The sequence below is a fragment of the Lynx rufus genome, unplaced genomic scaffold (genome assembly GCF_022079265.1).
Source record: "Lynx rufus isolate CCGP_SWC_20201006 ecotype Redwood Valley unplaced genomic scaffold, mLynRuf1.p SCAF_7, whole genome shotgun sequence".
NCBI lineage: Eukaryota > Metazoa > Chordata > Mammalia > Carnivora > Felidae > Lynx > Lynx rufus.
Window position 1 is genome coordinate 15,560,824 of NW_025814889.1, and position 26,262 is coordinate 15,587,085.

The window sequence follows — 26,262 nt, forward strand, 5'->3', positions numbered from 1 at the left end:
AACGGTAACCTCTCCCTGGGGTCTTAACTCCAGACTCTCTGCTCACCATCTACCTGCAGTGCTGATTCCATATTAGTCTTCCGTAAATGCTGCTCTCATCATATTACTCAGTGGAAAGCCTTCAATCCTTCCTTATTTTCAACTGCATAAAATCTGAAGTCATTAATTAGACTTTTCAAGATTCTTTGTGATCTGGGTGTATCTCCACGTAGGCGATCTTATTTCTTGCTACTTTTTCACAATATTCCTCTCAAAAAAAAAAAAAAAGGCAGTCCCTTCACCCCTTCAAGAACACACATATGCCAACGTCCATACTCCCCTTCTTTTTATGTGTACTTTGCCCGGAATGCCTTCTCTCCTGAGAATATGCTTTCTGGCACCCTATGAAGCCTTTCTTTTTTAAAAAAAATTTTTTTAACATTTTTTATTTTTGAGACAGAGCATGAATGGGGGAGGGTCAGAGAGAGGGAGACACAGAATCTGAAACAGGCTCCAGGCTCTGAGCTGTCAGCACAGAGCCCGACGCAGGGCTCGAACTCAAGGACTGCGAGATCACGACCTGAGCCCAAGTCGGACACTTAACCGACTGAGCCACCCAGGCGCCCCTGAAGCCTTTCTTGTTCAAGCCAGATCATCATGAACTTTCCTCCCTTTTAAACTTGCACATTGCTTCGAACCTCTATCCAATGCATTATCTGGCCCTTCAATATTGACTGTCCTGAACTGTTTATTGTAGATTTGCACGCGTCACCCACTACTTTAATAATCAGATTTAAGTTCCCTTGGGCACAAATCTTGCCACACTTGTCTTCCACCCCAAAGCGTTGTAGAATACACTGACTGATACTAATTAGACGGTTTATTCTGAAGTCATCTAGCCTGATGGGTACAGTAACTTAATATTAACGAGTCAGCAAAAATTCAGCTTCCTTTTAATGGGATTTCAGAACTAAGTTATTTTCTACATCTAAAGGTCATATGGACAGTAAAGATACAAACTTTATTCTAGGATTTGCCAAAGGTCTTTTGAGTGTCTCTTTCCATACAACCCACCTTTCCACTGATCATCTCTCAACAAAGCATGAATGAAGAGGGAATCTTAAAGCTAATGTTATAAGCCACATGCAATTTCTGGCTCATCCATCCAGATTAAAGATTAACTTGAGATGAAGATAGGACATCTGTAATAATAAATGTTATATCATTGAAGAATATGTCATTTTAACCACTAGCAGTACTCAACATTTCATGACTTCCTCCTGAATGGTGCCAACTGGCATGTATCATATTAAAGTCCGGGTTAGAAGACTCTGTTAAGAAATACAATGGCCTTACCTTTACATAATCATATATGCATCTTTGTGCACTACTTGGTGCCTCCAGAGCAAATGTTTTGAAGGTGAGTTTAATCACTTTGTTTACAGGTGCAACTATGAACCATACACAGTTTAAATTCTTGTCATATCTTCCATTGGAGTCAGAATCAGGAGAGGCAAAGGTATCGCTTGAACCTGTCAGATAACCACCACATCCTTGCTGAGGCCCTGTGTTAAAAACAAAGACACATCACTACGCAGACCAAAGAGAATAGATCTTAAATTTTACAGGGAGGGTTTTAAAAATCATATAGTTTCTAGTTCGGTCACACGTGCATGGACATTATCAGATGGTGCCCGGAGCTTCAGGTGGACGCTATCAGATGGCTTGTGCGGGTGTTGTTCCCACCGTATTAGCTTTTTTGTTCCATATTTCCTTTCTGCTCCTATCACCGACACTTTAGTCCCCGCCTAGTCACCTAGAAAAGTGGGGAATTGTATTTAGTTTTATGGGCATTTCGAGAACTGTGGATGGGATTTATTGAAGTTTTTCCTATCCTTGAAAAAAATCCAAAAAAAAAATCCAATTTTATAGAAAATAAAGTATTTTGCATAACAAAACCTGTGGAAAGCATGACCATATTTTACTTTTATGTTCTGCGTTTATGAACCCTATCAGATGGAAAACTGAATTTATGAAGAATTTACCTAGCACTCCAAGAAAACTGGTTCTCAAGAAACCTTTTACTAAATAATCTGCCAGAAAGAGGCTGAGGGGCATCTCATCTAACACTATCTAACACATACTAACACTAACACATCTAACACTACTAACACTCATCTAACACACATCTAACACTAAGGTCCAGTTTATATTAAAACACACTACATATGTGATTTTTATTCCAAAAAGAAAGGGAAACTGAAAAGGAACTTAATTGGGAAAAAAAAGTCCACTTTGAAATTCATGATAAAAATACAAAAGACAGATAAAGAATACTCTCAAGATGACAGAAAGTTCTACTACAAAAAAATATAGAACGACATTATCAGAACATAGGACTTGGTTTTGTCCATTTCACAGTCCAAGGCAATTACTTCAAAAGTGACGTCAGAAGAGAGTAAAAGGAAGACAAAGTTATTGACGATTTTGAAACCGTGCACATGAGCTAAATTCAAAACAACCCTAGTAGGAATTGGGATTAAGTGGTCCAAAATAATGTTCATAAAGCTTACATTCTGCACAAATATAGATCGTTATTAGTTCCAAAGTTGAATCTCACTGACCCTGGCCTTTCATTTATCCATCTCATTGTATTTATTGATCTGTTAACAGGGAAAGGATTGCTTTCGACATCAGGGGGCACTAATATTTTGGACTTGGAGCTCGGCAGGAAGTGGAAACACAGCAGCCCTCCTGAAATGAGGAGGGTATCAGTTGTGCAGTGTTTCTCAGTACAGGTGCATTATTTAGTAGGTCAGGCTGCCCTGTCCAGAGCTTCTAAGTCAGGTAAAATGATAGATTATTTGCACAGTCAGATGTTTCCTAGAGTTGAAATGCATCCAAAGGCCCAATCCCTGATAAACCCATAGATGGTATCTAGGACAAAATTATTCTGAAAAGAAAGCAATGCCCAGGGCTGAACTGCATATTGCTAATGATTCTGCTCGCGTGAAACAGGCCCACAAACTAAAGAAAGAGCTGGAATTTGCACAGCTTTTGTATCCAATGCGGACTGACTGTTACTTAAGAAAACCACTTAACCTGGGTGCCTGGGTGGCTCAGTCGGTTAAGCGTCCCCCTTTGGCTCAGGTCACGAACCACGGTTTGTGAGTTCGAGCCCCGCGTTGGGCTCTGTGCTGACAGCTCAGAGCCTGGAACCTGCTTCAGATTCTGTGTCCCCCTGTCTCTCTGTCCCTCCCCTGCTCATGTTCTGTCTCTCTCTCTCTCTCAAAAATAAATAAACATCAACAAAGGAAAAAGAAAACCACTTAACCTGACTGACACGCAAAACAGGGAAGAACAACTTCCCCTAACCGGGAAGAGTTAGGGTATTAATGAACTGACAAATGTCATTAATAGTCAAAAGAAATATTGTTTTAATAGTCAAAAGAAACATATTCAACATTGAGGGGGGGGGAAATAAATGGTAGTCCAACAGCAGTGACAAGACAGATAAATGACGATAATACAATTCAGAAAATAATAGGCGCCTTATAAGAGGCAGGAAAGTCTTGTGAGTTCTGCAGGAAGGGAGAGACTACTTCAGGCTGTGAAGGATGTAGAACGTCCAAGAAAGAGGTGACATTTGATTTGGGTCTTGAAGGATAAACAGGACAAGACCGTGTGGAAATGGGATTGGTATTGGCACTTCTAGGTTCCTTCAGAACTTCACAACCAAAGGCGAAGTGTACAAGGATTTGGATTATATGCATGGGAAAGCATGGTTCTGTTAGTAACAACGATAGAGTCCATGAAGGAGAATAACACGACTGGGAAACAGGACTCGCTGTTCTGGAGAGGGCCTCAGCTGTCAAGTTCATTGAGTTTGACCTTGAGAACCGTGTGCATTCTGTGCATAATGGGGATGCATTTGAAAGGTTTTTGATTAGAAGAGTGGGAGGGTCAGAATGCACTTTCTAATCACATCTGATGGAAACCCTATCTGGTGGTAGCATCTCACGCAAAGGAGCAGGACGGATGGAGGAAGATAAGACCAGGAGAGAGGACACGCCAATGGCATGGGCTGGGGAGAAGAAGGGTGTAACACGTGGAGGTTTGTATGTGGGAAACTGGTGTTGCTGGGCTTTATTCTGTTCCTGCGTCAGCTTTAAAAATTAACTGTTATTTTTTAAAAGCTCCAACTGTCTTAGTACCCCTTGTGTATTCATTGTTACTAACGGATTAATAAGGGCAAAATGACGACTGTACTTGGGCGGAGTGGGGGCTCTTATACACACTTAATATTCAGCAGTACTGGTGCCCCCAGGACTAAGGTCATAAGACAGACACACCCTCCCTCCAGGGAACCCAAAAGCAAACACACAAAATTCCTTGGTGTGGGCTGTCACAGACTGACTGATCGAATGGATGATTCTTAACTCTTTAGCCTCTCTCTTTGCAGTTCATTAGAATGGACAGGGTTTACTTCTCTGTGCTCTGATGTGAGGCTTGGCCAAGTGACTTAAGAATATTAATGGGCTGGAAGTAGGAAGGGGTCTGAAGTGGGCTTTGTGGTTTTTGGCTGGTGCTCCTGTGCGCCATCCACCGGGAGCTCACGCCCTAGGTAGCCTCTGGTGAAAGACAAAGCGGGGTCACATAGAGCAGACTTGAACGCGCCCTGAAATAGAAAGCCAAGTGCCGTCCTTCTGCGGCCTGGAACAGGCAGATGACGAGTCTGCTGAGCCCCAAGTGACAACAATAAATGCTGTGGGGATAAGCGCTGAATTTGGGTGATTTGTTATGCAGCATCGCTGTGGCAATAGCCGACCAAAACACAAAAAGCTGGTTCGAGTTATTAAACTGTAATAGAGTGCATTGCTTAATTCACAGAATATACACAGAATTTTAAAAAAGGAGAATTAACACGGTCTTCAGACAATCCTGGCCAAAATATTCAAATAACTGAAGTAAGCATAACATTATGTGAACGAATTCTATGATTCATACTATGTTTGAATAATATTATATACTCAAATATACTATATTTGAGTAATATATTAATATGAGTGAGTATAATTGACATAAGTATAATATATGAGTAAACACCTTTCGGTGTTTGTTTGGTGAAGGAAATGGTTATAGTTGCCCTATCCCCCCACTTTAGTACTTAAACATGGTACAACTGTTCTGTGCTTCTGCTCCTCCTACAGCAAATGGAACCATAAATGTTTGTATTTGGGGAAATATAGAGAGAAATATTAACCAAGAAGGATCCCTTACCAAAAACGTGCTTTGCCACACTACCAGTTCTGTATTTCTTTCTTTTTTTTTTTTTTAACATTTAATTATTACTGAGAGACAGAGCGTGAACAGGGGAGGGGCAGAGAGAGAGGGAGACACAAAACTGGAAGCAGGCTCCAGGCCCCGAGCTGTCAGCACAGAGCCCGACGCGGGGCTCGAACTCACAAACCGCGAGATCATGACCTGAGCCAAAGTTGGACGCTTAACCGACTAAGCCACCCAGGCACGCCCCCCCCCCCAGTTCTGGATTTGTATAGTTCAGCAAAAACATGACATAACACGAAGAACTCTGTGACTGTGAAATAGTTTCATACACAAGAAATTAATATCTGTTTACTATATTCATATTTTTAAATCTCCCTGTCCTTTTTAACTAGTATCAACCCTTAACCTTGACATGTCGTTTAGCACCATAAATCCATCATCTTCCTTGTTACTACACACATTCTACCATCCAGCAAACTCTCATCCATCAGCACCCAGTTCATCAGTCATGTCCTGTCAGAAGCGCTCTATAACGACACTCCCTATGCCCGAGAACAAATGTCACTCCAACCGTCTTCTCCACATTGGAAACACTTCCTACAAAAGAGCTACTTCTTTAGAGAAAGAAAACGTTTGGCTACAGAAATAGTGGAAATACAAACCCATTGTAAGCAGTGAAATGTGGGTTGAGCTCTACTCAATTAAAAATCAGTAACCGAATCCTAAATTATTTCCCTCCAGGAAATTAAACCTCAGAATGAAGCTCAAGCCAGGATAAATCTGACAAAGCAAAATAGTTATATTATCTAAGACAAAACATCTTGAAGCCTTTAGTGGGGACAGATACATTTCTAAATAGTTATCATGAGGATTGACATTTTTGTGGCTGACGTTACATTGTGGCTGACATGCTATGGAGGTCTTCTGGATAGGATCTCTGCCTGCCCCTGGACGGCTACCACTTGGACACATGGCAAACGGGAAGCCATACTCACAGATAAAGACTGGCCTGACTTCAGGCATTTTCCTGTTCCCCAGTGAGCCAGCTGGGGCTTTAGCCGGTAGTTAAAGGAAGCAGATAGAAGCACCGGAAACAGAACACAAACCCTTTAAAGCTGGTGCTTCAGGGAAATGGGCATGTACCAGATTAGCTTCCCTTCAACCACACAGGACACAGGGCTAGCGCTCCAGAATCCTTTCTTGGAATAAATCTCACTGTGATTTTCAAAGCTGCATTATTCAATTGCCCTAAAGCCATGAATTCATTTTTAAAAATGCAGCTAGGTTCCAGATGAACGTGTTTCATCTTTTTCTCTAAAAGCAGATTGGATTTATTTTTCTACCCCCCCTAACCTCAAACAGGCATGAACTTTTAGGTATTATATTTATGTTATACTAGAAAAACAATTTGGTGGTTTTTGTAACACGAATTGTGTGTTTTTGTTTTCATTTGCTTGTGTTTGGTAACGTGACTCAGTTGGACTCATTGTAAAAATCCTGATTTGAGACCCAGCCTAATTTAATTTAGAATATGTACTTAGTCTGGTAATATTTGGGAAGCATAAAACTAAAATACTAAAAGAAGGGTAATTGCAGCAACTAATCAGTAGCTATAGTCACTAGAAAAAGAGTAATACAATGTATAACAAACTTAGGAGAATTTTATCATTATCTTTCTACTAATTTCGCATTATTTAGATATTACTGAAAACACTTTATGTATGCATCATCAGTCTACGTGCATTTCATGAGAATTAGTCTCACTAACTTTGAAATTTTAAAAATGATTTGCTAAATCAAATATTCTGATCATATTATCATGTCAACTGTTGCAGGAAAGGATTTAGTACGATCCGACTTGCTTTCATGATAAAAACCCTCAGCAAACTAAGACTAGAAAGGAATTTTCTCAACTTGACACAAAGTATCTATAAAAATCTGCAACTAACATGATATTAATGGTGAGAAACTACATGTTTTCCTTGTAAGATCAGAAACAAGGCAAGGATACCTTGTTTTCATCACTCATGTTCTACATCATTTCGGAATTCTTGACAGTTAATAGGCAAGAAGAAATACATAGACAGACTGGAGAGGAAGAAATAAAATTGCCACTATTTTCAGATGTAGAACATCCCAAGGAATCTGCGTAAAAATTCAAAAACTAGTGAGTTCAGCAAGAACTCAAAAAACACGAACAATACATAAAAGTCAGTCACATTTCTATATTTGAATAATAAACATATGGAAACCAAAATTAAAAATATGATTGCTCCAAAGAAAACTAAATCCTTAGGTATACACTTCATGAAACATACACAGGATCTATGTGCTGAAAATGACAAAATGATAAAAGAAATTGGAGGAGACCTAACTAAATGGAGGGACATACATGTTCACGGACTGGAAGACACAACATAGTAAAAATGTCAATTATTCCTAAATTGATGCACAGATTTAATGTAATTCTTATCAAACCCCCAGCAAGATCTTTCTGTTTCTATTTAAAAATGCTCACTTAAAAAAAAAACAACATGCTCATTTTAAAATTTAAATGGAAAACTATAGGCCCTTGAATATTTAAAATGATCTTGACAAAGAAGAATAAAGTTGTTCTCCACCTTATATCCCAAAGCATCACCAAAGGATGTGCCGATCAGTCTGTAGCCTCTGAAATGGCATGACCTACAACATTATACGTGTTTCTCCTTCTTCATAGAATGTTTTCCCAATGAATGCCTTTTCACCCTCCCAAGCTAGTACTATTTAAAGCTAAGATTTATTACATGCTAAATGAGTGCCAGGGAATTTTTTAGTCTAACCTTCACCACAACCTTATCTGGTAGTTATTATTAGCCCATTTCAGAGATGAGGTAATCAAGATGTAGAGAGGAAAAGCGTCCAAGGCCAAACTTGTTGGGATGTACAAGAACTGAGTTTGCACCTAGGAAGTCTTGCTCCTGAGCTTACGCTCTTTTTTTTTTTTTTATAATATTTTTTTAACATTTATTCGTTTTTGAGAGACAGAGAGAAACAGAGCGCAAGTGGGGCTGGGGCAGAGAGGGAGACACAGAATCCAACACAGGCTCCAGGCTTTGAGCTGTCAGCACAGAGCCTGACGTGGAGCTTGAACCCACGAACCGTCATGTCCTGAGCCAAAATCGGATGCTTAACAGACTGAGCCTCCCAGGCGCCCCTAGAGCTTACACTGTTAACGATCACACTACAGCTCAGGGTTCACACTCTGTAATGCTTTCTCTAACAATCCTGTGTCCTTTTTACTCAACACCAAAGAAACACAGGTCCTTATTTCTGCCTCCACTGTCCTTGGCACATTCTTCTGTCAAAAAGCATTTATTATCCCAAATTTACAATTACTTACTCTTCTACTTTTTTAAAAAAACGTTTATTTTATTATTTTTGAGAGAGAGAGAAGAGAGAGAGAGAGATGGGGGAGGGGCAGAGAGAGAGAGAGACACAGAATTTCAAAGCAGGCTCCAGGCTCTGAGCTGTCAACATAGAGCCTGACGTGGGGCTTGAACTTACAAACCGTGAGATCATGACCTGAGCTGAAGTCGATGCTTTACCGAATGAGCCACCCAGGCCCCCCCCCCCAACTCCTCTACTTTAAAAAAACACAAAGCTTTATTTAATGAGAAAGAAAGAGAAAAAGAGAGAGAGAGAGAGAGCTCCTGTATGCACGAGCAGGGGAGGGGCAGAGAGGGAGAGAGGATCCCAAACAGGCTCCATGTTGTCAGCACAGAGCCTGATGCAGGGCTCGATCCCACACACCGTGAAATCATGACCTAAGGCAAAATCAAGAGTTGATACTTAACTGCTCCCAGGCACCTCCTAACTTGAATCAACCTCTCAAGAATATGGACCTTGTTCAGTTCATCTTTGTATTTGCAAGAGAAGTTCACTGCCCACACAGCAAGTAGCTGGTGAATACTTTTGAATAAACAATGAAGGAATGAATAGAAAATGTAAATAGTTATTAGGTGGATCTTCGCATCTATGCTGAGTTTACGAGGGGAATTCTTGGAATTAAACATATTTCTTGATTTATAGAGTTGCTATTATATTATAAACACGTATTTGATGTATACAAAACAACGTTTTTGTCCTATGTATTAACCTGTTTTTAAAGCTAACTTAGTTGATTTTTAAGGCATATTTGATTGTCAAGAGACAATTAGCAGGATAACAATAAAACATCACTGAAAGATTTAAAACACCGCCTGAGCAGTGGAAAATGCCTCTGTAGCTAAAAATTTGCAATGATAAATCATGTTAGGTCTATTACTTAAGAAAATTTAATCTCTGAGCATTAGGTTTCAGCAAGCAGAGCAAATTTAATCATTTGTAAAACAGAGGATACGTGAATGTGCAAACTACACTATATAAAAGAAGTATGACTTACACCGAAAGAATGGCTATTAGCAAAAAGACGAGAAAGAATAAAGTATTGGCGAAGATACGGAGAAAAGGGAGGCTTCTTGCACTGTTGGTGGAAATGTAAACTGGTGTAGCCACTGTGAAAAACAGTACGGAGTTTCCTCCAAAAATTAAAAACAGAGCTACCCTATAGTCCACCAATTCCACTTTAGGTATTGATCTGAAGAAAATGAAAACAGTGATTTGAAAAGACACAGGCGCTCCCATGTTCATTGCGACATTATTTAAAACAGCCAAGTAATGGAAGCAAAAGAAATGTCCACAGATGGATGAGTGGATGAAGATGAGCAATACACAGGCAAAGATGCGCACACATACACACACACGCACACACACACACACACACACACACACACTGGAACATTACTCACTCATAAAAAAATGAAATCTTGCCATTTGCAACAATACGGATGGACCTAGAAGGTATTATGCTAAGTGAAATAAGTACAGACAGAGAAGGACAAATGCCATATGACTTCACTTATGGGTTGAATCTAAAAATCAAAATAAATATGGGGCGCCTGGGTGGCTCAGTCGGTTAAGCCGCTGACTTTGGCTCAGATCACGATCTCTCAGTCTGTGAGTTCAAGCCCCACGTCGTGCTCTGTGCTGACAGCTCAGAGCCTGGATCCTGCTTCGGATTGTGTGTCTCCCTCTCTCTGTTCCTCCCCTGCTCCTGCTCTCTCTCTGTCTCTCAAAAATGAATAAATGTTAAAAAAAAAAAACTTAAAAAATCAAAATAAATGACCAAATGAAACAAACAGACTCATAGATACAGAGAGCAAATGAATAGTTGCAGAAGTGAGGGGATTGGATGAAGTGGGTGAAGGGGACTAAGTGGTACAATCTTTCAGTTACAAAAAAAAAGTTAGACATTGGGATGTGAAGCACAGCATAGGGAATACAGTCAATAATATTGTAACAACTTTGTATGGGGACAGATGGTAACTAGACTTACTGTGGTGACCATTTTGTAATGTATTAAATACTGAAACACTATGCTATACACCTGAAACTAATGCAATATTGTATGTCAATTGTTCTTCAATAAAATAATAACAGAAGGATGGCTTTATTTACTTAACATTGACAATTATAAAATCAAAGTCAGAAAAAAATCTTTAAATGTTCTGTTTGGAGAGAGCAGGCTTAATAGCAAAGCACTATTTAACCGTCATAAAATAGATTGTAATATAAAGGAATTTACGGAATTCATAAAACCAGACAAAGTTTCCCAAAGCTTTTTAAAAAATCATTTAAATGGGGACATGGAACCATTTGGTTGTTCTTCTTGATACATTAGCTTGTGCACTGTGCTCGGGATATTTCAACTTTTGTTACTCTGGTGGAGACAAAATGGAGACAAGGATTACTTTCCCACTTCTGCTCAAGACTTGCTAAGTGACCCTGGCAAGTTACGTAATGTCTTTGTGACTTAGTTCCTCAATTCATAAACTCATCTTTATAAGAGTACCAATCAGGGCTAAACCATAAAAATACATGTCCAAATCACTTCATTTTGTCAGAATCCTGTGGTAAGGAATTTCACTAAATTGGAAGGCATAATTTGGGGCTAGAAGGTTTTATTTGTTACACAGAGATTTATTACCCTTACATTCCAATGCAACTGTATTCCACATAACTGTGCTAATTCTTTATCAAAATGCCATGGAAAGCCAATAAAACAGATGTGACATTTACTTGTCAACATCAGAAGACAATGTTATTTTATGGCATATATTCTGTGATATTGTAGAATCATACTAATATAATATGTATTGTGAGCTATAATATGCATCTATTAAATGTATATTGCATATACATATATGTTATATATTCATACATGATATTTCATGTAAACATTACTTATAATATAAACATTACAAATATACAGTATAAAATATATGACTATATATTTATTTATAAATTGTAAATACAGCCTAGTATAACAAAAATATAACTGTTTTAGAATATAAAATTATAATACAAATATTATATAATATTAATCTTATAGATATAATATAATATGATTGCTGTAGTTATACACATTGTTTATGTAATATAGCCTATGGGCTAATGTACTATTCGGGGCTCAGTACAAATTGGAATGCTGTTATTAGAAAGCAGGTGGCAGCAAGAAGACGAAAGCAGAGAAAAGTAGCTCAGTCTACCCCAAACAGGAATTAGAGACATGACCTGCCTGTCAGACAACTCACCCCAGAATCCCTCTTCGTCCCTGGCTATGTTTACTAACTGCCACAGAGCTGATGTGGATTGGTTAGGAAAAAGGCAAATCTGGGAGACAATTACACCTGGTTCAAAGCTTGGCTTTGCCTCTTACAACACGTTGACCACAGACAAATAACTTAATCTCTTAACTTCCTATTTCTTCCTTTGTAAAATGGGACCGTCCCTGTCTTGTGGGCAGTTGTGTAGATTAGATGAGACTATCCAGGGAAAGCCCCTGTGCTACATCCAGAGCATAATGGATGCTCCGGGACAGGTGGCCACTGTCATCACGCCTTGGGAGTTTGTGATGTCTTCACTTGGGAGTGAGCGGAACATACAGCTCCTGCACATTAACAGATTTGTTTGTGTATAAAATGACAAGAAGAATACAGTCCCATGGTCCTAGTGATGTTTTGTTTCTGAACTGATTTATAACCAAAGAATTTTTTTAAGTGTTTATTGCTGACCAGAGATAGTTTGCTTTTATGCTCCTGCAAACGCTACATCAAAGTCAAGCTGATCTGAGTAAGGATAATAATTATTATAGGGGATCTATGGTTACAAATAATGTAACTCAAAGCACCTGGTTTTGAGAACATCTGCGATGAGGCTGGGTTCCATTTTGAGAAGGGCTGATGTGGTTTAGGTTATGCAGAATAATTGCTTTCCAGGTCTTGTGCATCTGAATGTTTCCCAGTGTTATCTTACGGTTTACCACTAACTCAATTTTGTCACTCAGCTTGGTCTCCACAGCACCAACTGGTTTTATTTCCCCAGTGACAGCCCTACTCTTGGAGACCAGACACAGCAATCAGGTCATTGCAGAGGTGGGGGTGGGGGTGGGGGTGGGAGCACAGATTCTGATGTTGGAATACATTTTAATAAAAATCTTTCCTTTCCTTTTACTGACCTGGAATTTTACTCCTGTCTACTTGCTTTCATAAGGTTTTGGTGAACCAAGCATTGTTGTTTTCTTTATCGAAGCCCTGCATTCTCAGCTCAGCAAAAAAACCCTTCTCGGCAAAACCCACCAAGAAGAGATCGCAGATAACCTTGGCTTTGACATCATCTCTCAAGGGAAGTCCAATCAACAGTGAAATTTAGAAGGCTTAACAAGGGCGGAAATAAGCTTAGTCTAATTTTCTACAAATGGGTGTACCATTTCAGCTCATCTCATTCTCAGACTTCATCAGAGGGAGCAAATGACATTAAAAGAACAGACAAACGCCAGTGCTTTTGAGTAATACCCTCATTATTGCTAAACTGAGAGTTACTAGAGCAATGATTTATAAAATTATTCAAGTTGTAACTCAATTCTCTTATTGTATTTGTACTTTTAAAAGTAATATGGTTTGGCAGCTTTTATCAGGCTGTCAGGAAGCACATGGAAACAAACCCATATCAATATTTAGAGTTACTGGGTATACTTAAGTTTATTCTTTTATTGTTTAGCTACAGATTTCTAGAGTGCCTCTCAACGTCCAAACATAACACCAAAACTGTGAAACTAAGAAATAACTAGAAACCAGAGTCTGATTCTGACATGTTGTGATATTTTTCTCCATCTGTTTTGACTATATTTTCCATCTTTGGGGCTGCAACTCTCATTGCCTTTGTCAGTCTCCCTTTCCTTCTTCTCCTGTCCCCTCTTACAAACAAAGTCAAGTTCAGCTCCCTTGGCTCTCTCCCACTGCTCCTGGTGCCTTCTTTCAGCATGTTAGGGAGCCGTTTTCCACACGTTACGGCAGTGGGCAAAAATCCAGAGAGCAGACGCACATGACCCAAAGGTTGAGTGTCATCTAGAAGTCCTGATTCTCTTGGTATGAAAATGATCCAAGTTTCCACCCTGAGTCACAGCTGAACTGTATGAACCATGATTGGGAAGGAGGCGCATCTAGATACAATAATGTAGAGTGTATCATTTATATTACCTATAAGGTACTTGTTAAGGAGGTGCAATGTGCCCATTTATTCTTCAGAACAGTCAACCAGCCAATAGTGGTGGAGTACTATGCGCTAGACCTCTGCCAGGCATTAGCATTTAACCAGAATTTAGCTTTTGATTTCAGATATAGTTACAAAACAAACATTAGGGTTTGCTAGTTAGATTTCAGTGCAAAGTGAGTAAGAACAAACAAAAAGATCAAGGCACCCTGGAGCGGTCCTGTTGATGATAATGACCCCAGCTGTACACACACCTCTTCCCCACCTTGGAGATAGGGTGGAGAAGGTCACGCAACCTTGCAGAAATCCAAGACCTCAACATTACTTTCTGGTGACATAACAGCCTCTCTCTTTGACATCTAAGGAACTGTGCACAGGGATTAGCTACTTTATCTCCATCACATTCTTAAAAGAAAGAAAGTGATAACGTTTCAAACTTTTCTTTTTTCAGTGGATAAAAATGGAGGTCAAAAATGTTATAGGATCTTTCTAAAGCATCTTACTAGACAACGATGCAATGGAGCACTTATGTCATGGCCACCTGCTTTCCCGTCTATGGCTCTTCCCATCTGGGCACATTCCCATCTTGCGGAGTACGATTCATTTTGTCCTTGTTAAACATGCACTTTGGTATTTTTGCCATTGTCTCACAGCAAGGTCTGTGAACCTGACCGTATTGCCACCTGACTAGTTCTCCATATGGTGAACACCCCAGCTAGTGACCGGGAGTGGCCTCATCCTCAGCACGTGGGCTGTGGGTAATGGGGGGGGCTGGGAGATTTAGTCATACATCCAGTGTTCACAGTCTTAGGGGAAGAGAACCTCTTGTCCCCAATCCTGTCATCTTCCCCAGGGTGACGTCTTTGTCCTTCTAGGACATGTCATCCTGAAGGGTCACTTTTTACTCTCTCCTGGGCTACTCGCTGAGCAAAATGCCTACCAACCTCACACCTAATTAGGCCAGGGTCAGTTTTGACCCCAACATTTTGCTGAAGTGTTATAGAAGACATTACTTTAGGGGCGCCTGGGTGGCGCAGTCGGTTAAGCGTCCGACTTCAGCCAGGTCACGATCTCGCGGTCCGTGAGTTCGAGCCCCGCGTCGGGCTCTGGGCTGATGGCTCAGAGCCTGGAGCCTGTTTCCGATTCTGTGTCTCCCTCTCTCTCTGCCCCTTGCCCGTTCATGCTCTGTCTCTCTCTGTCCCAAAAATAAATAAACGTTGAAAAAAAAAATTAAAAAAAAAAAAAAAGAAGACATTACTTTAAAACACATATGAAAGTACCACGGCATTGCACAAGTAAATGTACTTTAAATCCCTGATCTAATCAAGTATCTAGAAGCCTGACGCCTAACGTGACAAGCATGTTGTGAGTAAGACTGACTGAGCGGCACCCTGGCATGAGACCGGGACAGTAAAAGGCAACAGGGGCCTTGATGGTTTAAAAATACATTTGCAAGCCTGAAATGCTTCACAGGACATACATGTGAGCACAGTCATGGCCAAAGCAGCCCCTGGTGGTCAAGGAGGGACAAAAACTCAACTAGCAGAAGTGAACAGACTATAGGGCACTTAAACACATGTCAATTCTGCACTATATACAGCATTCCCATTTCAGCCAAACCCACAGGACTGATGGCTTTTGAAACTTGATAAGATCATCGATACCAGTGACAATCAGAGGAAAGCAATGCACGCTCTTGAGAAAACACTCAGATAATTTCAGAGTTGCACAGATCCCTAAAGCCCAGGATGATCCCTTTCCTGCTTATCTTCTTTCAGGATGAATTATTCATGGAATGCTGGGGTGCAGGGGGAGAGAGAGGAAGGCAGATTAATGTTACAGTTAGATGTGAGCCCCCATGAAGGACCTGCCTTCCTTTCTTTTTACCTTACACCCTGTGCATTACAGGCCTGGAATACAGAAGGAAACTCCGTTTCCCTACACATTTAGTAATTGACACAAACTATAGGATATTTCCCCCAAATTTGTTCTGACCCATCAGCAATACAAACAAAGGAGTTCACCTTATGATCACAGACTTATACAAATGGGGCTCTTTACTGACCTCTGAAACGTTGAAGTAAATTACTGTCAAGTGTATAATGTAAATAGTGAATGTGCAAAACTCCAGTGCGTGTCAAGATGAACAAAACTGGGATGTCAAAGGCTAAAATGGTCTCGTCTTTACAGCAATTATTTACTCTGTGAAAATACTGTTTTCCGGACTGGCCCGCACATCCCCTGTCAAAAATTCAGTTGACTGTTGACTGTCGGGTCCACACAAGGCTCTTTCCCCTCTTTATGGAAAAGTGGGTTGGCTTTCGATGGGTGAGACAGGTGTGAAAGGTGCAGCTTACTGGCTAGTTTTTTTGTTTTTTTGTTTGTTTTTTTTTTTAATGCAGATCTGTAACTAAAAGGTTCTATAAGCCCTAGAATTCAATCTAATGTTATTGCTCTTTCCCCCACTTCCTTACCACAAACAAACAAAAATCAAAATTGAAAAGTTACGCAGAGTGATCAGCAATCTCACCTGTGTGGTCTTGAAAGCTTTGTGAGACCAAAGCAATACCAAAGGGTAATACCGAGGTTTTCAGTAAAAAATTACTATTAAAGATTACCTAAAATTACTTCTTAGATATTTCCAAGTGTCCAACGGCAATTACACAGATGAAAAAGAGGTCAAAGTCATCATCATGAAATGCAGTGGTCACACAACTCGGGCAACTAATGACAGTCCACTTTTTGTTCCCTGCACTTGAACCCTTCCTATAACCGTGACCAGAGGAAAGCAGTCATTGACTGATAGAGCAAAGTGCTCATACGTGAACAGTGCCTCTGACAAGGCAAGAGTTTTCCTCCTGTGCTGCTTCACTCCATCAAATCACAATAAGTCCACAGATGCCTTCTTTGTAGCTCAGAAAAACAACACGGTCATTAACGAGGCTGGGGAACACTGACTAACTCGGGAAGCTTTGTGCAGATGACAACAGCGTGGAGCACTTTAAGACCATTTCAGTGGTCATGTGAGAATATATTAGGAAAAAAGAAACACAACTTGAAAGCAGGTAGCAAGAACAAATGCAAATATATGTCATTTGATTCTAAAGTCTGTGCTAAAGGCAAGAATGTGTGAATTCTTTCGTGTATTAAAAAATAAAATCTCCAAAGGCAAATGAATTTTTCTTTCAAAACAGCCTCTGCGTTTTGCACACCACTTCACGTAGGCAAGTCTATTGAGGCAATACTCCCTGTCTGCCCGTGAGACTGGCTCTCGAGTTATTGTTGATCGAGCCAAGTACGATAGGTGGCAAAGTGGTTTACTGATACAATTTGTCATATGTCTGCATTTTGTTAGGAAGCCTTCACACCACGAACGTCTAATTGCTTCCCTCAAGAAATGCACAAAAAAGCGACACATCAAACGTAAAGAAAGCTTAAGGTAAGCTTTGCTCTGTATCACAGGGATGAAGGTGATCCACAGCATGGGGTAAAGAGAAAGAAAGAGTTTCAATAGTGACTCAGAAAGCTTATTGCAGAAAACGTCTCAGGTCTCTTTAAGTCTTCACTCACAGGGAATGTGATTCGTTTGGTGAGCTGTTCATTTGCAGAACATGAATCACATCTATATCCAAATGGAGGAATCAAAGCACTTTGCAGAGTCAAACGTAAGTTTTCTTAGACTGTGCCATTGACGCTATGAATATAGATAAACAGAATGGATTAACTCATTTAGAGTTTAAATGACTCAAAGCTCTGAGTCAATTTTATATAATTACTTCTCACACACAGTGGGAATAAACGGTCTTCAATTTAACCTCACATCTAGCTTTTCCTTTCACCTCTAGAAGACTTCCAGATCATTCTCTCCAGCCCAAATTGCTTCTCGAGGATCAATTTCCTCCTGTATTTCTCCACTTAGGTATCTCTGAGGCCTCCAACCACAACTGCTCCAAACTAAGTCGAGTATTTCTTCCCTAAATCTTAGCCTCCTAAGGTGCCACTATCCAGAAATCGTCAAATCCTCTCCTCCTGCAATATGTCACCAACTTCCACACTGTACTTCCCATGCACTCTACCTTCTCAGTTTCTCTGAATTCTTACCTTTCCTTCATTTTCCATTCCCACTGTGTCAATGTGAGCCTTCAACCTTTCCCATCCAGAATTCTGCAGTGAGCTTCTTCTTGTCAGGTCACAGGTTCCCTCCTCTCCAGCCTTCCTCCACCCTGCTACCACTATCACCTTTCCAGAAAGAAGTCAAGTCTGGCCATGCAGTTTTTACTTAAAATCCTCCCAAGGCTCTTCATCATTTTAAAGATAAAGGCAACACAGGTCATGAGGCCTTTTTTCCTTGATGGAGCCCTTGCCTGCTTTTAGGCTAAAATTCCACCATTTCTGTCAGTGATAAAATGAGGCTCAGGTCTCATTAGAGATGGTTGTGTAGGTAGAGTTTACCTTTGTATACCTAAGAGGTATATTAGTTGAGTCATTTTTTTTAATGTTTATTCATTTTTGAGAGACAGAGACAAAGCGCAAGTGGGGGAGGGGCAGAGAGAGAAGGAGACACAGAATCCGAAGCAGGCTCCAGTCTCCGAACTGTCAGCACAGAGCCCGACACGGGGCTTGAACCCACGAACCATGAGATCATGACCCGAGCCGAAGTCGGATGCTTAACCGACTGAACCACCCAGGCGCTCCATTGAGTGATTGTTTTTTTAATCAAAATACAGCATATGTAATTTTTAAAACCAAAACTTTATGTGACCTATTCCTCAAAATTTAAATGAAAAGCAACTTTGGTCAGGTGAAAAAAAATAAAGCAGAAAAGTAACAGTCATGAAAAATAGATTCATATATCTACAATTCTTACCCAGTGTCTGATGGAAAGTTATTTTCCAACCTCTTGCTGTTTGAAACGAATCTGTCTTGAATACCAGAAGCATGCTGTTATTGTTGCTCTTAATATTTGGTGGAAGAATGGACCCACAGAATTTTCCAAGAAGAGGATTACTGGTGTTAGAACCATCATAAATTGCCAGATAGTCTTGGGAGCAGAAGGTGGAGGGAACCACATCAAAATCACTAAACCTGTGGAATGAACCTTGTTAATACTGATGTTCTCCATTTGGATTTCCATTACAGTATACCTTTAGTTCTTGTAAAAGAACAAAAGGAACCAAAAAATCAAAAAATAAATAAAAATAAAAATAAAAAAAGACAAAGACAAAGACTAGAAGCAGAATATCCATGCTTTACTTGATAGAAAATATTAGAAACAATATGCTGTGTTACTGATTTGATTGCTATAAGCGAAAACTGACATTTAAGATCACTGTGGTTGTTAACAGGAACTTCACCACACATCCCCAGCTCTCTGCCTTCGTGATGTTTGAGAGAATTGCCCATCTGTGCACACTCTGAGGTTCACCATGGCCCCAAGACTTGCTTTGGCCACAGAAATGTAAGCAGTAGTGATATGCATTACTTTTTGGAAGATGTTTTTAAAAAGTTACTACTCAGTTGGCCATACTGCCTTCCCACTACACTGATGGACCATGGATTCAAATGTACAAATGAAGCTTCTGTCAGCCTGGGCTGCTGAGTGACCAGGCCACATTGGACATACTCATACAGGTGAGGGTGAGAAATGAGCTCATGAAGCTACTGTGCTTTGGGCTTGCTTGTTACCACTCAAAACTATCCTGACAGATACATCCTTAGTTTTACTTTTATGGCCTGAGATAGTATATGGATCTAAGGCCTACACTCTGTCATTTCAAGTAACTAACCCCAGAGTTCCCAAACAATCAAGCCTTTCCACATGGTTTATCTTTAGGATTTTAGGGTGTGTTGACTATAACATGTTTTTTCTTAAACCTATTTGAATTATTTGATATCCTTCCCTCATTGTTTTGGAAGTTCTTCTGCTTTCTCAGTTTTTTTTTCTTTTTGCTAGCAGCTACAATAAATAACATATCGGCAGAATAATTTGAAAATATCTAATTTGAAAATTCCTTTTAAGAGCCTGAAGGAAAAAAAAAAAGATTGGTAAATTCTTTTAAAGCTTTTCATTAGTTCAATTTTTTCCAAGCTGGTGATTAAGAACAAGATGAAAAATTCTTTATTTTCTTTAACCACATGTAATATTTAATGTCCTGATGATGATGATGATGATGATGATGATGATGATGGTGAGGGCAGAGCAATAGCCAGGTCATTTCTAAAAACACTGCATTTATTTTCATCCTCCTTGGATGACGCATTTATTTTCCACAATGTGCATTCACAAAGAAAGATAAAGATGTGAGTCTCCAAGAAGACTCAGAAAGGTTTTGGCTTTTTATGTTGTATCATTTTTCCCAGAGCACAGAAAACATGTGGAAAGTCCCATTGATAGAAAAGTTTATGTCACCAGCACACTTTGGGAGCACTGGTGGAGGAAGTCCTCTTTTACAACTGTCTACAACCTCTTTAATGCCTGAGGTAGTATCTCTTTCATAGGCTCTAGGTTCTTGGAAAGAGCCTAATAAATAATTTTCCAAACATGCTGACATGGACTTTGACTATGATGAGCCCAGGGCCCAGGGAGGAAACAGAAATATACGTTATCAACATATGTAGTATATAGATCAACTATGATCCTGCAGACGTAGAAGCAAATGCCGTCGCATCATGGCAGATGACAAGACTGACTCCTTACACTTCTGTTCATAGGCCTCCTGCTCTGGACCATCTGACAGCTTTGGTTTATTCTTTTGTTCCTAGGACTTAAAGGGCTTTTTCACCCTTTGGGCACAGCTTCGTTACAAATAATCCCAGGGGAGATCGGCTTTCTTCAAGATCCATTCTAGAGACCACTTACTGTCTGCTACAGGAACCCAGTCAGGCTGGGTGAGACTTGTCTTTACGTCCAAAGACCCGTTTGATATATGAGGTCCCTGGAGGGAAACTGCAGAAAGGATATCGTTTTTAGGGATGAAAGTGATCACAAACATTTAGTCGGGGTGGCGGGGGGCTAGGTAGGGGAGAACCTAGCCCGTCAACCTTCTATAAAGAATTCTAGATTGTTGTGAACCACACCAGCTTTCAGAGTTTTCTGCCATAAACTGTATATCACTGAAATACAAGACTTACAAATACGTCATCTCAGATGAATGTGATTTTGAACTTTATCACTTATAACTGGAGGTCGTATTCCTTTAATCAGTCCTGCGGGGAGTAGGTAGGATCAGGGGACAGTTTTACCGATGATATAAGCGATACTGAATAGCACCAGTTTAGAGGTGTTCTGATACGTGGATAGAAATACACTTCTTAAGTAGTCAGGAAATATTTGCCCTTCAAGAGAAATATTAAGGACATGGCTTTGGGAGAAAATGTGATGCGAATTCAGATTTTGAGTCTTCATTTAATAGCATATCACATTGAGAAAGTTATTTGACCCTTCTAAGCCTCAGTTTTCTCATCAGTAAACTGAGTTTAATAATAAATACCTCATATGACTGTTTTCAGAATGAAAGAAGGGAATTAAGTGAAGTGTCAATTAAAGTCCCTTGTGTATATAATAAGTGTCCAACAAATGGATACTACTTTCTCTTGTTGTTCCCAAGACAGGTTTATAATTTTACAACCCATTATACGAGGCTCTTTTGAAACTGTTGGAAAGTTATAATATTCATTTTCACTGGCGGAGTGCCTGCTTTTCTCCCTAATCGCTACTGGCTTGTGTGGGAGGAAGGACACCCATTTCCTGGATTTATACTTCACTCTCAACAAAAACTTCACTCTCCCTTCCTCGAGGTTCCCTTATATACCTCCAAGAAGAATCAGTGTTCTTTATCGTGAAGGACTGTCTTTTCCGTAAATAGAGCTGAACATATTTTAAAGAAGGTACATCTGTCTTACATACTTGAGCTGAATCACTCTGTCCTCTCTGCCGATGATGGTGTACAAACAGTGCATATTGTTGGGGTAGTCTGAATGTGCATAGGCAGGGCTCCTGATGACCCCGATGGAGAAGTTGAACACACCGCCACAGGCTGCAATAGAAAACAGAGAACAAGTATTTCATGAGAACAAGTATTACTCATAGTATGAAAGAATAATTTTGAGATATCCTTTCTATTGTACCTTTTCCCCTAAGAGATATAACAATCATCTGTGTTAAAAAACTCAACCCCCCCTTCATTGTTGTTTACAAATAATATTGATTGTTCCACTGAGCTCAGAGAAAGAGACAGTAAGGGAGTAGAAGCAGGGAAGAATACTTTAAGGCACATCTTGGAATAGAATGAGTCTGAGTCAAATTAATGACCAGGATGAAAATAATGAGAAAGAACATTTCATGTGGTTGGGGTATAACTACCCTTTCCTTTCCTAACGTGTTTTTTTTTTTTAAGTTTTTAAAATTTACTTATTTATTTATTTATTTATTTATTATTATTTTTTTTTAATTGTTGCTAGAGAGAGGGACAGAGCACAAGCAGAAGAGGAGCAGAGAGAGGAGACACAGAATCTGAAGCAGGCTTCAGGCTCCACGCTGTCAGTACAGAGCCCGACATGGGGCTCGAACTCACAAGCTGTGGGATCATGACCTGAGCCGAAGTCGGCCACTTAACCAACTGGGCCACCCAAGTGCCCCTTCCCTATGTTTAACTGACAGATTGAGAGGGATGACAGAGATAACTGGAAGCTTAGAAAAGGCATGCAGATTTGTTGTGAGCATCTGAACCCAGGAAGGATTGTGATCCGGAAATCTTTAATATAGATTAAAGATCTTAAATATAGAGTCTCCTCTGTCAAAGATAGACTATTATAAGGTGAAGTGTTGGAAATAATTTTTAGGACTTTCAAGGTTAGTTCCTTTCATGGGCTCAGATGCATAGCTTTTGGGTCCTTTGTATTTTCATTTAGCTGCGAGACTGGTAAGGACTGTATTTGCCCAAGTTTGGAGTAATGGTCTTTAATTTAGCAAGAATGAAGAGGCTAGTTCTACTCCCCACCCTAACTCCAGCAATCAACAGCCCAGAGCCCTCGGTTATTTCTATTAATCAAAAAACAACAGCCATAAAAAGAGAATCAATTCCCATTATTAAAAATATAAAATTACTATTTTTGCTTGGCCTTACATATAAGGAGGATTGGATTATGCCACACAATGATGGAAAGTGCCCCATTCCTTACAGTGAGAAAGGCTTATGTTTATATTATGATCCCAAAATTACAATGTTAGTATATTTTGATGATATTTCTATGGTTTATATAATGTCAATAGATATATTCCATTTACATCTCTTATAAATGACAAATTACAGCTGCCATTTAAGGTTAGTAAGGTTATTTGTTGGTTGGCTGCTTGCTTGGTTAGTTTATAGACCCTCAGGTAAGCCCATTTTTCAAGGAAGGCAATTCTCTACATGCCCACAAGTATTCACACACTCAGACCTCTGGAGACAAATGTAGTGAATTAAACATAAGATTTGTGTAACCATTATTTTATTTCAGCTTATACACAGTTATTTGGTCTCTGAAAGCTTATCAATGTCCCCAAGCCCCCAAATTTGTACCTTGTCAGAATTTGAAATCTTAAAGTCAACACTCTGTAAATGAGACTCTCATCATAGATACGGTAAAGCTTACCTACAGTATTTTGGGGAAAAGGAGAGATTAAAAACTAGAAGAACATAAAGCAGCATCTAAGTCTCCAAAACACCAGTGATGCCACAAGAATAAAACAACCTGATGCTCCTCTTCATTCAACAAGACAACTGGGGGAAGGAATGCTTACTGTGCCCACACCCATTCTCTTTGTGCCCATGGACCTACGGAACCACACACAGCCACACTTTACAAATGGGGTTATTAGGACTCAGGTCACAGCTAATGTGAATGAATTATAGAAGCCTTTTTCATGAGTCAGTTTCCAGTCTTCTCTGTGGATGGGGGGCAGTGAAAGAAAACGATTTAACTTTAGCAATGATCTTTGGTCAAGTAAAGACATAACAAAACAAAGCTTTGGCCAGATTTGTGTGCCCTTGTTACTGAAACTGGGATGGCATCTTAAAAATGGCCAGTGACCTGACCAAGTTTATTGCAGGAGAGGAAAAGACTATTGAAAATAGGGAAACATAATCTTATGGTTTTCAAATACATGATGAAATCGTCTATAGCGAATGAAAAGATCCTGGTAGCTACCAAGGCCGTTGCTCAATCCATGACATGCCTTTTCACTTTGCCTTTGAAATAAAGAAGTTGCAAATTATAACAGAGTTGAATATATCAATCTTTTCTTTTCCATTAGACCTTATGCTTTTTGTATATTATTTAAAAATTATTTCCGAACAGAACATCACAACGGTATTCTCTTCAACTTTTTTTCTAAATCATAAAATACTGCTTTTCACATTAGCAAAGTGATTTGGAGAAATGAAACAGGTAGCTGGATAGTCCAGGCCAAAAGTCACCTTTGTATAATATGCTAACAACTAAAGACAGCAGGAACGTTAATTCGAACTTAAATTACCAAAATAAATTCCAATCTTCCATTTGGTTTTCAAAGAGTAGTTCTACCCAAAGTTCATTGAAAAGGTCCCCTCCCCCCATTTTTTGTTTTTTGTGTTGATTTTTGAAGAAAATGCCTGAGTATTTGTAGAGCAGGCATCTAACTGATAATTTTTCCCCTTAATGTGTCTGAGTCTTCAAGTGGTGATGTATGAATCACCATTAAAACTCCTTATGGGAATGACTCAAGAAAAGAAGCAAATTCCAGACAATATCATTATAGCTACTCACGGGTTATCTTATAGTCAAGCTTGAATCCCAAGGCAGTGGTGTATGCATTTGAGTAGAAGTTGAACAGCACCGGGCCTACGATGGTGACAGGAGGCAGGATCTCGTCACCACATATGGTGGCAAAAGGCGTGGAAAAGAAGCTGGAGCCTCTGATAATGTGAAGGCCATCACTGTCACAGCTACCCGTTACGGCTGAGCGAGCTGCATAGAGCACGGAACAACCAGCGTTAGAATCAGAAACAACACAGGTGATCAGTGCTATCAATGTTCAGACAAAAATGTAATGCAGATTCATGCAATGTACATAGAAATTAAAAGAAGAGTCAAGAGCTATTTTGGTAAGTCGCTATTTAACTTGGTGTCCTGATGAAACCATGTTTACCCTAGTTATAAAGCAAGCGGTATGAGAAAACAGGTAGATCTCTACAATAGATAAATCCCGCTCTCAAACAATCCAGAATTTTCTTCCTTTATAAAATGGCTCCTTTCATTCAGTGACTATAGACTGAGAATAATTTTGCCTGCCAGGGACACTGGGCAAGACGTGAAGACAACATTTCGTTGTAACGCTGGGGTGCACTAGTGGCATGGGGTGGGGCGAGGCCAGGGGTCCTGCTAAACATGTTCCAGTGCTCAGGGCAACCCACACCTTCCCCTCCTCCCACCACGACAAAAGTCACCTGGCCCAAAATGTCAACCACATTGCTTTTGCAAAACCCTGCTCTAAAAAAATGTCTTCAATGTTTATTTACTTCTTGACAGAGAGAGACAGAGCATGAATGGGGGAGAGGCAGAATGAGAGGGAGACACGGAATCCAAAGCAGGCTCCAAGCTATCAGCACAGACCTCAACACGGGGCTCTAACTCACAAGCTGAGTGATCATGACCCAAGCCGAAGTCAGATGCTGAGCGCAGTGAGCCACCCAGGCATCCTGCAAAACCCTGTTTTAACTTAATGCATATGTACAGATAAGGGACTCCTACCATGGAGAGATAATGAGAAATTCCTTAATATTCACTGAACAACATTTTTAAATATTCACACAAACAACATTAGTTAAGAGTTTAGTGACTGTTAGATATACATATCTATATATCATTGTTTTTTTTCTAATTATATATGCATAGAAATATATACTCTAAGCCATTCCACAGAGAAATGCAAAACACTATAAACAAAATATTTAAAAGACTTATTACTGCACCCTATGCAGTCATTTTTACAGGTTAATGACACTGTGAAAACATTAATGGGATCATACTGAGCATGATCTTTTGTAACTTAATTTTTATTAACATAAAATAACATAACCACACATTTTATGTGATTAAATATTCTTTTAAAACATTGAATTTAATGCATACATAAAACTTTAACATATAGATGTACCATATTAAGTTCAATTAATCCTCCATTGCTTGCTAATTCTATCTTTTCCACCTTATTTTGATTAAAAATACTGTTGAAACAAACACTCTTGTACATAGATATTTGCTGAAGTTTCTCATTATGTCATCAGGATATGTTTTTAGAAGTTGGGTTACTGGTACAAAGGTAAAGTTCTTTTTAGGTTTATC

General features: G+C 39.6%; 1 protein-coding gene across 1 annotated transcript in view; it reads right to left on the bottom strand.

Annotated features, from left to right (window-relative positions):
* The window catches only part of CUBN (cubilin), a 276,887-nt gene that overhangs the window by 21,687 nt on the left and 228,938 nt on the right, over window positions 1-26,262 (bottom strand). Inside the window, exons 57-60 of the mRNA XM_047065967.1 lie at window positions 24,685-24,885; window positions 21,803-21,932; window positions 18,764-18,981; window positions 1,336-1,544 (exon numbers count right to left, since the gene is read on the bottom strand). Of these exons, the coding sequence (XP_046921923.1) occupies window positions 1,336-1,544; window positions 18,764-18,981; window positions 21,803-21,932; window positions 24,685-24,885 (758 nt within the window). The remainder of the gene's footprint in view (window positions 1-1,335; window positions 1,545-18,763; window positions 18,982-21,802; window positions 21,933-24,684; window positions 24,886-26,262) is intronic.